Source organism: Solanum lycopersicum, chromosome 9, assembly GCF_036512215.1.
Source record: "Solanum lycopersicum chromosome 9, SLM_r2.1".
Lineage (NCBI taxonomy): Eukaryota > Viridiplantae > Streptophyta > Magnoliopsida > Solanales > Solanaceae > Solanum > Solanum lycopersicum.
Window position 1 is genome coordinate 64,437,305 of NC_090808.1, and position 12,468 is coordinate 64,449,772.

The 12,468-nt window shown below is 30.0% G+C and overlaps 3 protein-coding genes across 3 annotated transcripts; 2 read left to right on the top strand and 1 right to left on the bottom strand.

The window, feature by feature from the left end:
- Positions 1 to 10: 10 nt before the first annotated feature.
- Positions 11 to 1,136, bottom strand: LOC138338644 (serine/threonine-protein phosphatase 7 long form homolog). The gene is made up of 4 exons (XM_069289622.1): positions 632 to 1,136; positions 354 to 533; positions 64 to 236; positions 11 to 32 (listed from the first exon to the last, which is right to left on the bottom strand). The coding sequence occupies exons 1-4, from the start codon at positions 1,112 to 1,114 to the stop codon at positions 11 to 13; spliced, it is 858 nt and encodes a 285-aa protein (XP_069145723.1). The 5' UTR covers positions 1,115 to 1,136.
- A 4,319-nt stretch (positions 1,137 to 5,455) lies between these two features.
- ERF2 (ethylene response factor 2) lies at positions 5,456 to 6,591 on the top strand. The gene is given in 2 exon segments (NM_001247379.2): positions 5,456 to 5,750; positions 5,825 to 6,591. Coding segments are annotated over 2 exon segments (783 nt in total). The 5' UTR covers positions 5,456 to 5,608; the 3' UTR covers positions 6,466 to 6,591.
- Positions 6,592 to 9,646: 3,055 nt separating this feature from the next.
- On the top strand, positions 9,647 to 11,869 carry LOC101265769 (large ribosomal subunit protein eL19y). Its single transcript, XM_004247349.5, has 5 exons — positions 9,647 to 9,935; positions 10,684 to 10,806; positions 11,092 to 11,405; positions 11,529 to 11,608; positions 11,685 to 11,869. Exons 1-5 carry the CDS (start codon positions 9,824 to 9,826, stop codon positions 11,710 to 11,712), a joined length of 657 nt encoding a protein of 218 aa, XP_004247397.1. The 5' UTR covers positions 9,647 to 9,823; the 3' UTR covers positions 11,713 to 11,869.
- Positions 11,870 to 12,468: the final 599 nt, after the last annotated feature.

Genomic DNA, 12,468 nt, shown 5'->3' on the forward strand with positions numbered 1-12,468 from the left:
TCTTCTTGTTTTATTTTTGATCGTTTATCACGCTTAAAATGATATTCGGAAAATTGGGTACACAGTCCAGGAATATGTTGTAAATAACCGAACTGTCTCACAACACGATCAACCATGTGCCACTCACGATAAATTCCATAAATCAGTGGCACCTGTGCCATCCAGACACGTTGTCCTGACCGACACCACTCAGGCAATCCATTAATAACATCTTCCGAATAAGGCTGCCAAATAAACTATAAAAAAATAATTAAGTAAGATAATTATAAAAACAACATTGGCAGAAAAAAATATATTCTTATTTAAAATAAAATAAAATATGAAAAGTATAAGATACTAATAATATTAAATACCTGTTCATCAGTTAGATTATCAAGTACATCCCTAATCACACCGATTACAGTTCGTGCCTCATTTTGATGATTTCTACGTCGCGTCCATTTACGTGCAAGTGCAGTTAAAGCCTCAAATTGATTGGTTCTTAGAGGCTTTGGCAATGGTTGCAGGGGAATAATTCTTTCCCATGCCCAAATCTACAATAAATAAATTCACCATTACTTATAATGCACTTAAATTTAAAAGTGCATATTACTAGTATATAAAAAATATTTAATCAAAAAAATATGTATACCTGCACTAAAGAGAGAAATCCACAAACTTCATTTGATTTTTTCATTGACGCACGGCATAAACAATTATACAAATATGATAATGCGGCCGATCCCCATGCTTGAGTTGACATTAAATCTAAATTTCTCATGTCAATCAAAATGTCCAAATTAATCTTATTATTAGATTTATCCGGAAATATTGATCCACCACATAACCATAATAAATATAATCTAAATCTTTGTTGAACTTCATGCTCAGTTGAGTTATCGTTAATAACTTCCAAACCTTCGATATACTCAATCAATTTATATGTTGACAATCTACTAACACCAGAAAAACAACTAGTATCGGGTAACCATCCTGTTAATTGAAAAATCATTTCTTGTCTACCTATAATCCCTAAAGAATCAGCTCCATTTAAAATTATAGGACTACCATCTACTACCATTCCGAATAAAATTTCAATATCTTGTAAAGTTATGGTAGCCTCGCCAGTTCGCATGTGAAAAGTATGAGTTTCCGGACGCCACCTTTCAATTAAAGCAGAAATTAATCCGGAGTCATACGACACACATCCAACATCAAGAATTCCTTTAAATCTACAATTTTCAAAATATTGAAGGATGCGAGAATGTAATGGATGATATTTTAAATGTTGCCAAAATTCAATATCACCACGACGCGTATATAAGCAACATCTCTCTTCTTTTATGCTACCATTCCAAATTCCTTCGGAACGATGATGAACTTGAATTTTTAATACATCATGCTCTACTGGACCAGGATGTACGTATAAATTTGATGGATCCATATCTATACACAAAAAATAAAAATAAAAATTAACATTAATATAAGTATCAAACGATTGAATATATCAACAATATCATATAAAAGTATAAAATTAATTAAAATAAATTAAAAATAAAATAAATTTAAACTCACCTTATAAGGAAAATGTTTTTAAAAACTTTAGAAAATTTGAAGAATAACAAGAATTTTAAGATTGTGGAAGATTGAAAGTAGATTGGATTGGAAGATTGAACTACCAATTTATAGAATTCAAAGTATGAAAAATTGAAGTACCAATTTATAGAATTCAAAGTATGATGTACTATTTACATGTGAATATTTTTTTTAAAACTTACAATAAAAACAAAGGTTTACTATTGTGATGTCATCCACTTTAACTTGTGAAAATTTTCTTCAAATTATACAATAAAAACAAAAAATTTTACTATTGTCATGTGATCCTTTTCACTTTATATATATATATATATATATATATATATATATATATATATATATAAAAGTATATAATTTTGTTTTAAAAAAAATTAAATAATTTTTCTCATTTAATTTTTTATTTAAAAAAATTAATTATTTGAATTCAAATATTATTTAAATTTAAATTCAATATAATATCTTTTTTTTAAGAAAGAAAATATATTTAGTTATTTTTAATTTTTTAAAAATAATGTATATTTTCTTATAAATTATATACATAAGTTAACATTTTTTAAATTTTTTTTATTTAAAAAATTGCTCAGCGATTTAATAACAAAATTTATTTTTTTTTTAAATAAATCGCTGCCTAAGCAGCGATTTATAAAAAAAAAAAAAATTTGATAGCAGCGATTTACATAAAAAAATTTTTTTTTATTTGTGTAAATCGCTGCTAGAGCAGCGATTTATATCAAAAAATTTTCTTTTTTTTTATAAATCGCTGCTAAGGCAGCGATTTATATTGCAAATTTTTTTTTTTATTTTATAAATCGCTGCACTGGCAGCGATTTTAAAGAAAAAAAAATTTTCTTCGTAAATCGCTGCCAGAGCAGCGATATACCTTATTTTTTTAAAAAAAAAAGAAAATTAAAAAGTAATGTTAAATCGCTGCCCTGGCAGCGATTTGTAAGAAGAAACATTTTGAAATCGCTGCTTGAGCAGCGATTTCTTTTTTTTTTGGCAAAATCGCTACCTCAGCAGCGATTTTACTTTTTCAGTCGAAGTAAATCGCTGCGTCGGCAGCGATTTTACCGTTTTGGTTTATATAAAATTTTATATACCGTTTTAGAATTTTTGTTAATATTTTTTACCCTTTGAGTTTCGGACTCCTCAAATAAAGGATTTGATCTTGACTCAAAAGAAACGTTAACTATATGCTTTAGTGAGACATTGTTTTCGAAGAACTGAGCGGAAATAATTTTTATTGGTGCTAAATGAGTAACTATATTTACCAACAGAAGAAAATGATAAAATAAACTTTTCAACTATAAATATAAAAGTTACAAATTATTGAAGAAAAAAAAAACCTTTCGAGTAATGTTTACTTTAGCTTTATCTCGTTTTTATTTTTAATCTAATAAATACATACAGGGGTGTAACTACCTATATACAAAGAGTTCATTCGAACCTCCTTTCGGTGGAAAAAATTATATTATTCATACGTGGTTAAAATAAGTTTATATATATTTATAATAGATATCGAACCTCTTTCGGCAATCTATTTCTACAGATTTTGAACCCTTTTTTTCGCATCTGAATACATACATACTAATTAAAAGAGGACAAATCCTACACAATTTTTCAATGGACTGGTAACTACGAGTAAAATAATTCCTAATACATTAATGTAAATTATGTTTACTTTAGTTTTGAATCATTAATTTTTTTAAAAAAAACGTATTATTTTAGTGAGTTAATATAAATAACGACCTACTGATTTGGTAAAAAATTCTGATAACCCTAATTATGTGACTATTTATGAAAGTTATCAGCTATTTTTTCTTCATATATTGTCATTAATTAGAGGAAACCAGACTGGCTTACATAATTCAAAGCAAGCATGCATAGTGATGGAGTCAGAATTTTTCAATAAGGGGTTCAAAATTTATAGTTAAAGTAGTCGAAGGGGGTTCAACATCTAATATATACATAAAATATTAGTTTAACCATATATAAATAATATAATTTTCCGTCAAAGGAGGGTCGAATGAACCTCTTGTACCAAAATGGAGCCAGAATTTTCAATAAGAGATTCAAAATCTGTAGATGAATTAGTCGAAGGGGGTTCAACATCTAATATATACATAAAATATTAGTTTAACCATATATAAATAATATAATTTTCCGTCGAAGGAGGGTCGAATGAACCCCTTGTATCAAAATGGAGTCAGAATTTTCAATAAGTGATTCAAAATTTGTAGATGAAGTAGACGAAGGAGGTTCAACATCTAATATATACATAAAATATTAGTTTAACTATATATAAATAATATAATTTTCCGTCAAAAAAGAATCGGATGAACCCCCTGTACCAAGATGGCTCCGCCCTGAGCATGCATGCATGTGATATATTATTTGACGACAGACGTTCAAGTCAACCACTCAAAAATGTTTATCAAATAAGTTTACATAATACAATATGCCAAGTCCATAGGTTTTCAACAAATTAATAAAAAGCATAACATTAATTATAATATTATATGATAAAAACTGATAATTTGAAGATCAACACAATCTAACTGATATTTTTTTAGAGTAAACTAAGTTGTAGCTGTTAATTAATTATGTATTAATTACGCCTTTCTTTGACGTACTGCTCGAATTGAAGAAATTAATAGAAAGATGTTTGGTAAGTGAGAGAATTAATGACGTGTGTGTGACGTGTTTGATAAAAATTTGAGATGATTTTTCGAAGGATTTGACTAACGAAATATGAAAAAATTAAAAAGTATGAAGTTCAAACTTTCAATAATTTAGATATGAAACTCAAAAAAAAAAGTACAATTTAAATGCATTTTTAATTTTTATCTTTTTATTTTTTTATAACATCATAATAAATATATTATTGTTATATACTAATACTTTATTTGTATCGGAACTAATTTCCCTTACCAAATTTTATATGTGGATATTTATACGTAGATTATTCTTGTCAATTTTGTTTAGCTTTATCCTTTGGATATCTATGTTAGCCCAACTTGTTCACCAAGTAAATTCAAATCAACAGTAATGCAGTACAGTAGATATTTTCTCTAGGAAAAAGGTCAAAAATGTCATATGTTAAAGGAATAAAAATATTTTTAATTTATAGTTCAATTTAAAAATATTTTTATTATCAATATTTTAATTTACAAATATTCTTATCGTCAATACTTATTTCCGTACTTCATTTTTTTTTTCCGCACAGTTCATTTTTTATAGCGACAATATTATTTAAAAATTTTATGATCATACACTCATGCATTTTCTTCTTAAATTTTTTACGATGAATGTAATTTTAATACAATAAAATAAATAGTTCATAAAAAATATTGCTTCCTCTATTCCTAAATATTCTAATTATAGAATGAATTTGGAGTTAATTATTTTTGTCCCTTTTTAGTTATTGTCTTGTATTAAAATTTAGTTTATTTTTAAATGTTTGCACATCTATAATTGATATACTTTTAAGTTTATATTTTTCATTTTACTCTTGATTAATATTAAAAAAATTATTTAAGAGATTCATTATTATTATTTTTTTCAAATTGTAAATATAATTTTGATTATGTTTCTAATCATTGATATAATCGAATAGAAAAACCCAAATCAAAAAGAAAAAAATCAAATTTATTCTTATTCAAATCGATTACACTTTTTGAAAATCAAAACTAAAAAAATTCTCACCGACCATCTTAAAAAAAAATCAAACGCATATTATTAATATAGTAAACAACTATTATTTAACGATGGAAAAAGTAGGCTACTAGTAGTAGTGTATAGATGTGAGAGAGAATTCAAAGAACCCAAAGTAAAAGGTACCCGACAAGAAATTTCACAACTTGGGAGTTATCACTTATCACCAACCCCCCTCCCTCCACCACTACAAATACCTCCCCATTTCTCCCCACACCAAAACCAAAACTAAAACTAAAACAAAACTTTTCTATACATTTTTCATTTCTGTATCAATCAATATTCTTTGTTTCTGCTGTTTTGAGTAAATCACACTAAGATGTGTGGTGGTGCAATTCTTGCTGATATCATTCCTCCTCGTGACCGCCGTTTGTCATCCACCGACCTATGGCCGACTGATTTCTGGCCAATTTCCACCCAAAATGTTCCTCTCAACCCCAAACGAGCTCGACCCTCTACAGGTACTAGTTAATCATATATAAAGCTTAATTTGTTGATTTTGTTTTTATGCTCATTTAGGCATTTCAACAAACAGGTGGTGAGCAGATGAAGAAGAGGCAAAGGAAGAATCTTTACAGAGGGATAAGACAACGTCCATGGGGTAAATGGGCTGCTGAAATTCGTGACCCGAGAAAAGGGGTTAGGGTTTGGTTAGGTACTTTCAACACTGCTGAAGAAGCTGCAAGAGCTTATGATAGAGAAGCTCGTAAAATCAGGGGTAAGAAAGCTAAAGTTAATTTCCCCAATGAAGATGACGACCATTACTGCTACAGTCATCCAGAGCCCCCTCCCTTGAACATTGCTTGTGATACTACTGTTACTTACAATCAAGAATCAAATAACTGTTACCCCTTTTACTCAATCGAGAACGTTGAACCTGTTATGGAATTTGCAAGTTATAATGGAATTGAAGATGGAGGAGAGGAGATGGTGAAAAATTTGAATAACAGGGTTGTAGAGGAAGAGGAGAAAACAGAGGATGAAGTGCAGATACTTTCTGATGAGCTGATGGCTTATGAGTCATTGATGAAGTTCTATGAAATACCGTATGTTGACGGGCAATCAGTGGCGGCGACGGTGAATCCAGCGGCGGAGACCGCCGTGGGCGGTGGCTCGATGGAGCTTTGGAGTTTTGATGATGTTAGTCGTCTACAACCAAGTTATAATGTAGTTTAATTATTGTTTTGTTTAAACTTTTCATAATTTTATTTTATCGAATTAGGAAGAATTGAGTTTTTATAATTTAATCAATTGTGTAAAACTATGTTTCTAATTCATTAATATTATATTGGATATGTTGTTATTAAAAAATATTTTTTTTTAATTATTTTGTTAGAACTATATTTTATTACATAAGATTCAAATTTGAGAGCCCTTATTAATAAAATAAAGTTTTAGTTTAATTTTGGGAAGAAATACTGATTTTTAAAATAGTTAATAGTGTTAAATTAGTTTTTAGATCTAATTCACAATTAAAAGTCAAAGGCTAGATGTAAAAAAAATACTTTTCAAGCCTCATAAAGAGTTTATCCAGGACTTTTATTGGTAACTTTTACGAGAAAAATGATTTTCAAAAGAGAATTAAAATTATTTTATTTTATTAGTAAGAAATACTACTAATTGTTGATTTATTTCCATGTTATATAATTTTTTTTTTTATAATTATTACTTTGTGTCTGTCAAAAAGGTGAATGAAGACCAGGCAACGCGGAGTTGCAAAAATTTATTCTACTCATTGAAATTATCAAAAAAATTAAAATTCTAGAACTTTGATTCTCGAAATTTCAGTTGAATCATCGTGCATTATGGTAGTAAGCTAATCAATCGATTTTTAATCATTTGTTGATATTTCCACTAGTAATTTGGTAACAGATAGATGGACCAGTTAACAGTAGTAAATTATTATAATTAATTATTGAGTACTAAATTAGACCACAAAATAATAATATTTTTGAAAAGTGAAGAGCAAAATTATTTTTTCTATAAAAAAACAATAAACAAGTTAGATGATGCAAAATTAAAATTGTCGTCATTCCTTAGCAAAGTGTGAAAACTTACGGCGCTGCTGGTTTTGTTGTATAAAACGAATGGCGCACCTCGCAATAGAACAGTAATTGCAAGTTGCAACCTGTTGTGCGGTTCGGATTCCCTGTCTACAACCTAACTAATTAAGTACGTAATTTATTCCTAATGATATAATTTTTAATTATAAATATAATGATTATGTTTGATAAGATATTTTTAGATAAATTTAGATAGAGTAATTATTTTAAAAAAATATTAATGTGTGTTTTGAGGAAAAACAAATTATGATCTAGAAATTCAACTAAAATTCATTTTTCAGTTGAAGGATATAGTAGATATGTTGCTCAATCTCATGTACCTCCGATAAATGATTATTAGATTGTCATATAATATTTGAGTAATTCCAAAATAAAAATAAAAATTGTGATTTAATATTTTCTCATGTGATTTACAGTTTGTTTAAACGAAATCATAAATTATAAGAAAAAAAAGGAGATTGTTATTGAGAACTTACAAATCCTATAATGTTAAGAGCTAGTTATATTATATTCTTATTCTTTTTTAAATTACAAAAATTCAAATACATTTCAAAACGTTCCGATACATCGCTTTCTGATTTTCGATACATCCCTCAAAGTCCCGATATATCATATCTTGGTTTAGAATACTTCATTCAATACCCAGATACATCACATTTCAGTTTCAAGTACATTACTCAACGTCCTGATATCTCATATACGTCTTGATAAATTGGGATAAAACATCCGATCAATACATCTCGTAAAGAGATGTACTCAAGAATAAGTGAGCAAATTTTTTTATAATTTTTTCAAATGAGTAGGAAATTTATGAGGATGTAATCAAAATAGATGGTATATTTAGGTAATGTTCCCCATATTTTACTAAGGGAAAAGACTCAAATATGTCATTAATTTCTAGTAAAAACTCATTTATGCCATCAGTTAAAAGTTTGGCTCATTTATGTCACTACGGTTAAAGAAAAACATATTCATGTCATTATTTTTTAACAGTGATTTTGCATTACCATTTTTGACACGTGGCCAATCATAATTCGACCACGTTATCAATTTTTTTTTAAAAAAAAAAATTCAATTTTTATTTAGAATTTTGATTTTTTTATTAAAAAATTTAATGATGTGGCCAATCATAATTCGGCCACATCATCAATTTTTTTAATTAAAAAAATCAAAAAAGAAATTCAATTTTTGTTCAGAATTATGATTTTTTTAATTTAAAAAATTGATGACGAGACTGAATTAAAATTAGCCACGTGTCAAAAATGGTTTTGCAAAATCATTGTTAAAAGATAATGGCATGAATGAGCCTTTTCTTGAACGGTAGTTGCATAGATAAACCAAACTTTCAACGAATGTCATAAATGAGCATTTTTAAAAAATTCGATAACATATTTGAGCCTTTTCCCTTTTACTAAAGGGAAAATTGTATATAATAGCAAACTAATAACCTAAAATAAATAAAGTAGCTAGGATTTGATTTAATTGTGCTCCATAGCAAACGTTAGCCAAAGTTTGTCAGACGCCTCTCTCCTAAAATCTCGCTCGCCACTCTCCCTCTGCTCGCCTCTCTCGCTTTATACACAGAAGTGTACAAATTATGTTTCTGTTTTGTATAAAGCGAGAGAAAATTGTATATATACATGCAAAAACATATATCTTAGTGTTATACACTTAATTATACAATTTACGAACATTTTACTTCAATTCAATTGTAGACAAATGCAAATTTTATACAAATATTGCAGAGAAAAAGGCCAACGAATTATACAATTGCGAATTATACAATTGCAGTGAAATACAATTTTCTCTAGCTTTATACAACAGAATTGTATATATTGTGTTTCTGTTTTTGTATATCTTCTTGCTATACACTTGTAATTATGCAATATACACACAGTTTAATTCGATTCAATTGTAGGCAAAACAAATTTTATAAAAATATTACAGTGAAATAGGCAACGAATTAAATAGGATAGCGAATTATATAATTGTAGCGAAATAGGCCAGCGAATTATACAATTGTATATGTATAGCGAATTATACAGTTTTATGTTTGCTATGGAGCGCAATTATGCAAATTTTGCTACAGCATACAAATATAAATTTTTTATTTGCTATATGCGAAAGTTGCCCCTTTACTAAATAAGTATTTGAAAGAAAGGGCCTAATGATGAAAAAACTCTCTTTGGTCACTTGGGTCCTTCCAATTTGTACTAAAAGAAATATGGGCTTAGACCAATCTATCTCCAAGGCCCATTTTAAACTCGAGTTTTGTAATCCCAATACAATCAACATGGGCCATAATAAACTTTTCTTATTATTTTTGTTTAACAAAAAAAACTAAGCCCTATCAAAAACCCTAGCCTCACTCATTGGTGGCTGAATATATAAGCCTTATCTGAAGCTATCTCTTTTTTTCTCCATTGTAGAAGAGAGTTTGTGAGGGAGAGAGACCGAGAGAGGAAACAAAAATGGTGTCACTGAAACTTCAGAAGCGGCTCGCCGCCAGTGTTCTAAAGTGTGGGAGGGGAAAAGTATGGCTTGACCCTAACGAAGGCAATGAAATCTCCATGGCTAACTCAAGTATGATCACTTACGAACTCTTGTTTATTTTAAGATCTGTTCATGATTTTGTTTGTTTTAGTTTATTTTAAATGTACCCTTTATGTTTTCTTTGATTTTTTTTACTTTTTTGTTTTTGTTCTTTTTTCACTTTTTGGGATTTGATGTTAATCGAGTGTAGTTCTTGTGATTGAAATATTTATATGTTTTACATGATCAAGATTACTAGTATTTGTTGCTTGTATTTTTATGTATACTGGTTTTAAAAGTTATAGCAAATAAAAAAAAGGATTCATAGAGGCAATCTGAGCTAGTTGAGGCCAAATTAGCTACCCGTCTGCTGATAGATTTAGAGTATCATTAATTATCTTAATGACAGATTGTTTAGTTGTGAAATGTAATGGACCTGAATGTAGAGTATTATGTAGGTGATGTCAGTTGATATGTGTTTGAGCATAATTGGAAGATTGATTGTTAATTTAGAGTTTTGGTTATGTAAGTGCTGTAAAGGGTAAAGTTGCAAAGGAGTGGGAGTTTCATTTTCTTATTTGCTTCTTTTTTGGTGGTAATGGGCGAAAAGTAATGGTCTCAACACGAGGATAAACTTGAACATATAGCTTGAGCTCAGCTGTTGTTTGAGCCTTTTTAACATTCGGATTGCTCAGACTTGAGAAGGCTCTAGCAAATGGATGCATTTTTGCTTGCTTTTTAGGTTTTGTCTCTACACATATTGGTTGCTTTTAATGCTCCTTGTTTGTGTTGAGTGCAGGGCAAAACATCAGAAAGTTGGTGAAGGATGGTTTCATCATCAGGAAACCAACCAAAATTCACTCACGATCTCGTGCACGCAGGATGAAGGAAGCCAAAAGAAAGGGCCGTCACTCTGGATATGGTACCTCTTAATAGTGTGACATTAGTTACTTGATTAAGTAATAGTAATGTCTGTTTTATGGTAGAAATGCTTCTTTGAATAAATGTAATGCATTCTAATGTGTGTAGTTTACTCTATTAGTTTGTGTTTTCATGATACTTCAAACTGAATCAATGAAAAATAACTTTTGGAATGTAAGTGCAGCTTGAAAAATGGCAGAGATTTGCTTTTGGATGCATTCATAAAACATAAAAAGTAATTTTCTTTTGGATGCCCTTGATTCTCAGTATACAAGTCTTTTCTCAGGTAAGCGTAAGGGTACCAGGGAGGCTAGGTTGCCCACAAAGGTGCTGTGGATGAGGAGACTCAGAGTCCTCAGGCGTTTGCTTCGTAAGTACAGGGAGTCCAAGAAGATTGACAAGCACATGTACCATGATATGTACATGAAGGTGAAGGGTAATGTCTTCAAGAACAAGCGTGTTCTCATGGAGAACATTCACAAAACCAAGGCTGAGAAGGCTAGAGAGAAGACCTTGTCTGACCAATTTGAGGCCAGGAGGGCAAAGAACAAGGCAAGCAGGGAAAGAAAGTTCGCTAGGAGGGAGGAACGTTTGGCCCAGGTAATTAAGGTTCATCACCTGAGACTGTTTACTGACGAGCACCCTAACTAGTTGTCAGTAGCACATTTCAACTATTTACAATAACACCCAATAGAATTGAGGCATTTTTTTCCTTGTTCACAGGGACCAGGAGAGAAGCCAGTACAACCTGCAGCGCCAGCCCCGGCACCAGCAGCAACAGCACCCCCAGCCAAGACTGCTCAGTAAGTTATCACAAATTTGCTTTTAGTTTATCAAGTACCTTGAAACAAAATTTGATGAATACTGTCCTTGTTGCAGGGGAGGATCTAAGAAGTCAAAGAAGTGAGGATGGCGAACTTTAAGGAGGGTTGGCTTTATATCTGTTTTTTGTTATTATGCCAGTTTAGTATCTTTTATATGTTCCCTATTTGGTTCATGTACTTTAAGAATCAATGTTTTACCTACATGAAGTTGAATAGATGCTTGGAAGTTTTGATACTTTATTCTTGTGTTGTATTCAGTTTTGCGCTTACCTTTGGTCATATTATTACTTTGCATCAGACAGATAGAGTACTCAAGGTGACTTCAGATAGTTTTGCAGGCAAACTGTGCTCTGCTCTAGTTGAGCTTGTCTGGATTGATGTTATCTTGTTATTTTAACATAGGATCAAGTGCTTAAAAGCACTTGAAATAAGTCAATCGAAACAGGCTCTTGATCGTACTCTGTGTTGAGTTCACAGAAGTAGTCTAATTATCGGTGCGTCTTAGAATGCTTGATTGAAGGTTGAGGCTTGGTGGTCCACTATGCCAAGGAAGCAAGCGATCTTAGATCATCATGTTTGAAGTGTGTTTGGTAAGAATGAAAATAAATGGACACGATTAACAATGAAATATTTATAACTTAAATCCCTTTTTGGCTAATATATACACGATTAACAATGAAATATTTATAACAACTTAAATCCCTTTTTGGCTAATATATATACGATTAACAATGAAATAAGTTATATTCATAGTGCTTTTTAGACAATTATGATTTTCAAATACATGATTTTGTAAACTTATTAAGTAGTGCAAACTTCACAACGTTCATCGGTCACCT

Coding starts and splice junctions, on each gene's coding strand:
- LOC138338644 (XM_069289622.1), bottom strand. CDS start 1,114: ATGCGAACTGGCGAGGCTACCATAACTTTACAAGATATTGAAATTTTA. Junction 534..631: donor GATTTCTCTCTTTAGTGCAG/GTATACATATTT, acceptor TATTTATTGTAG/ATTTGGGCATGGGAAAGAAT. Junction 237..353: donor ATAATCTAACTGATGAACAG/GTATTTAATATT, acceptor ATTTTTTTATAG/TTTATTTGGCAGCCTTATTC.
- LOC101265769 (XM_004247349.5), top strand. CDS start 9,824: ATGGTGTCACTGAAACTTCAGAAGCGGCTCGCCGCCAGTGTTCTAAAG. Junction 11,406..11,528: donor GGGAGGAACGTTTGGCCCAG/GTAATTAAGGTT, acceptor CCTTGTTCACAG/GGACCAGGAGAGAAGCCAGT. Junction 11,609..11,684: donor CCCCCAGCCAAGACTGCTCA/GTAAGTTATCAC, acceptor TCCTTGTTGCAG/GGGAGGATCTAAGAAGTCAA.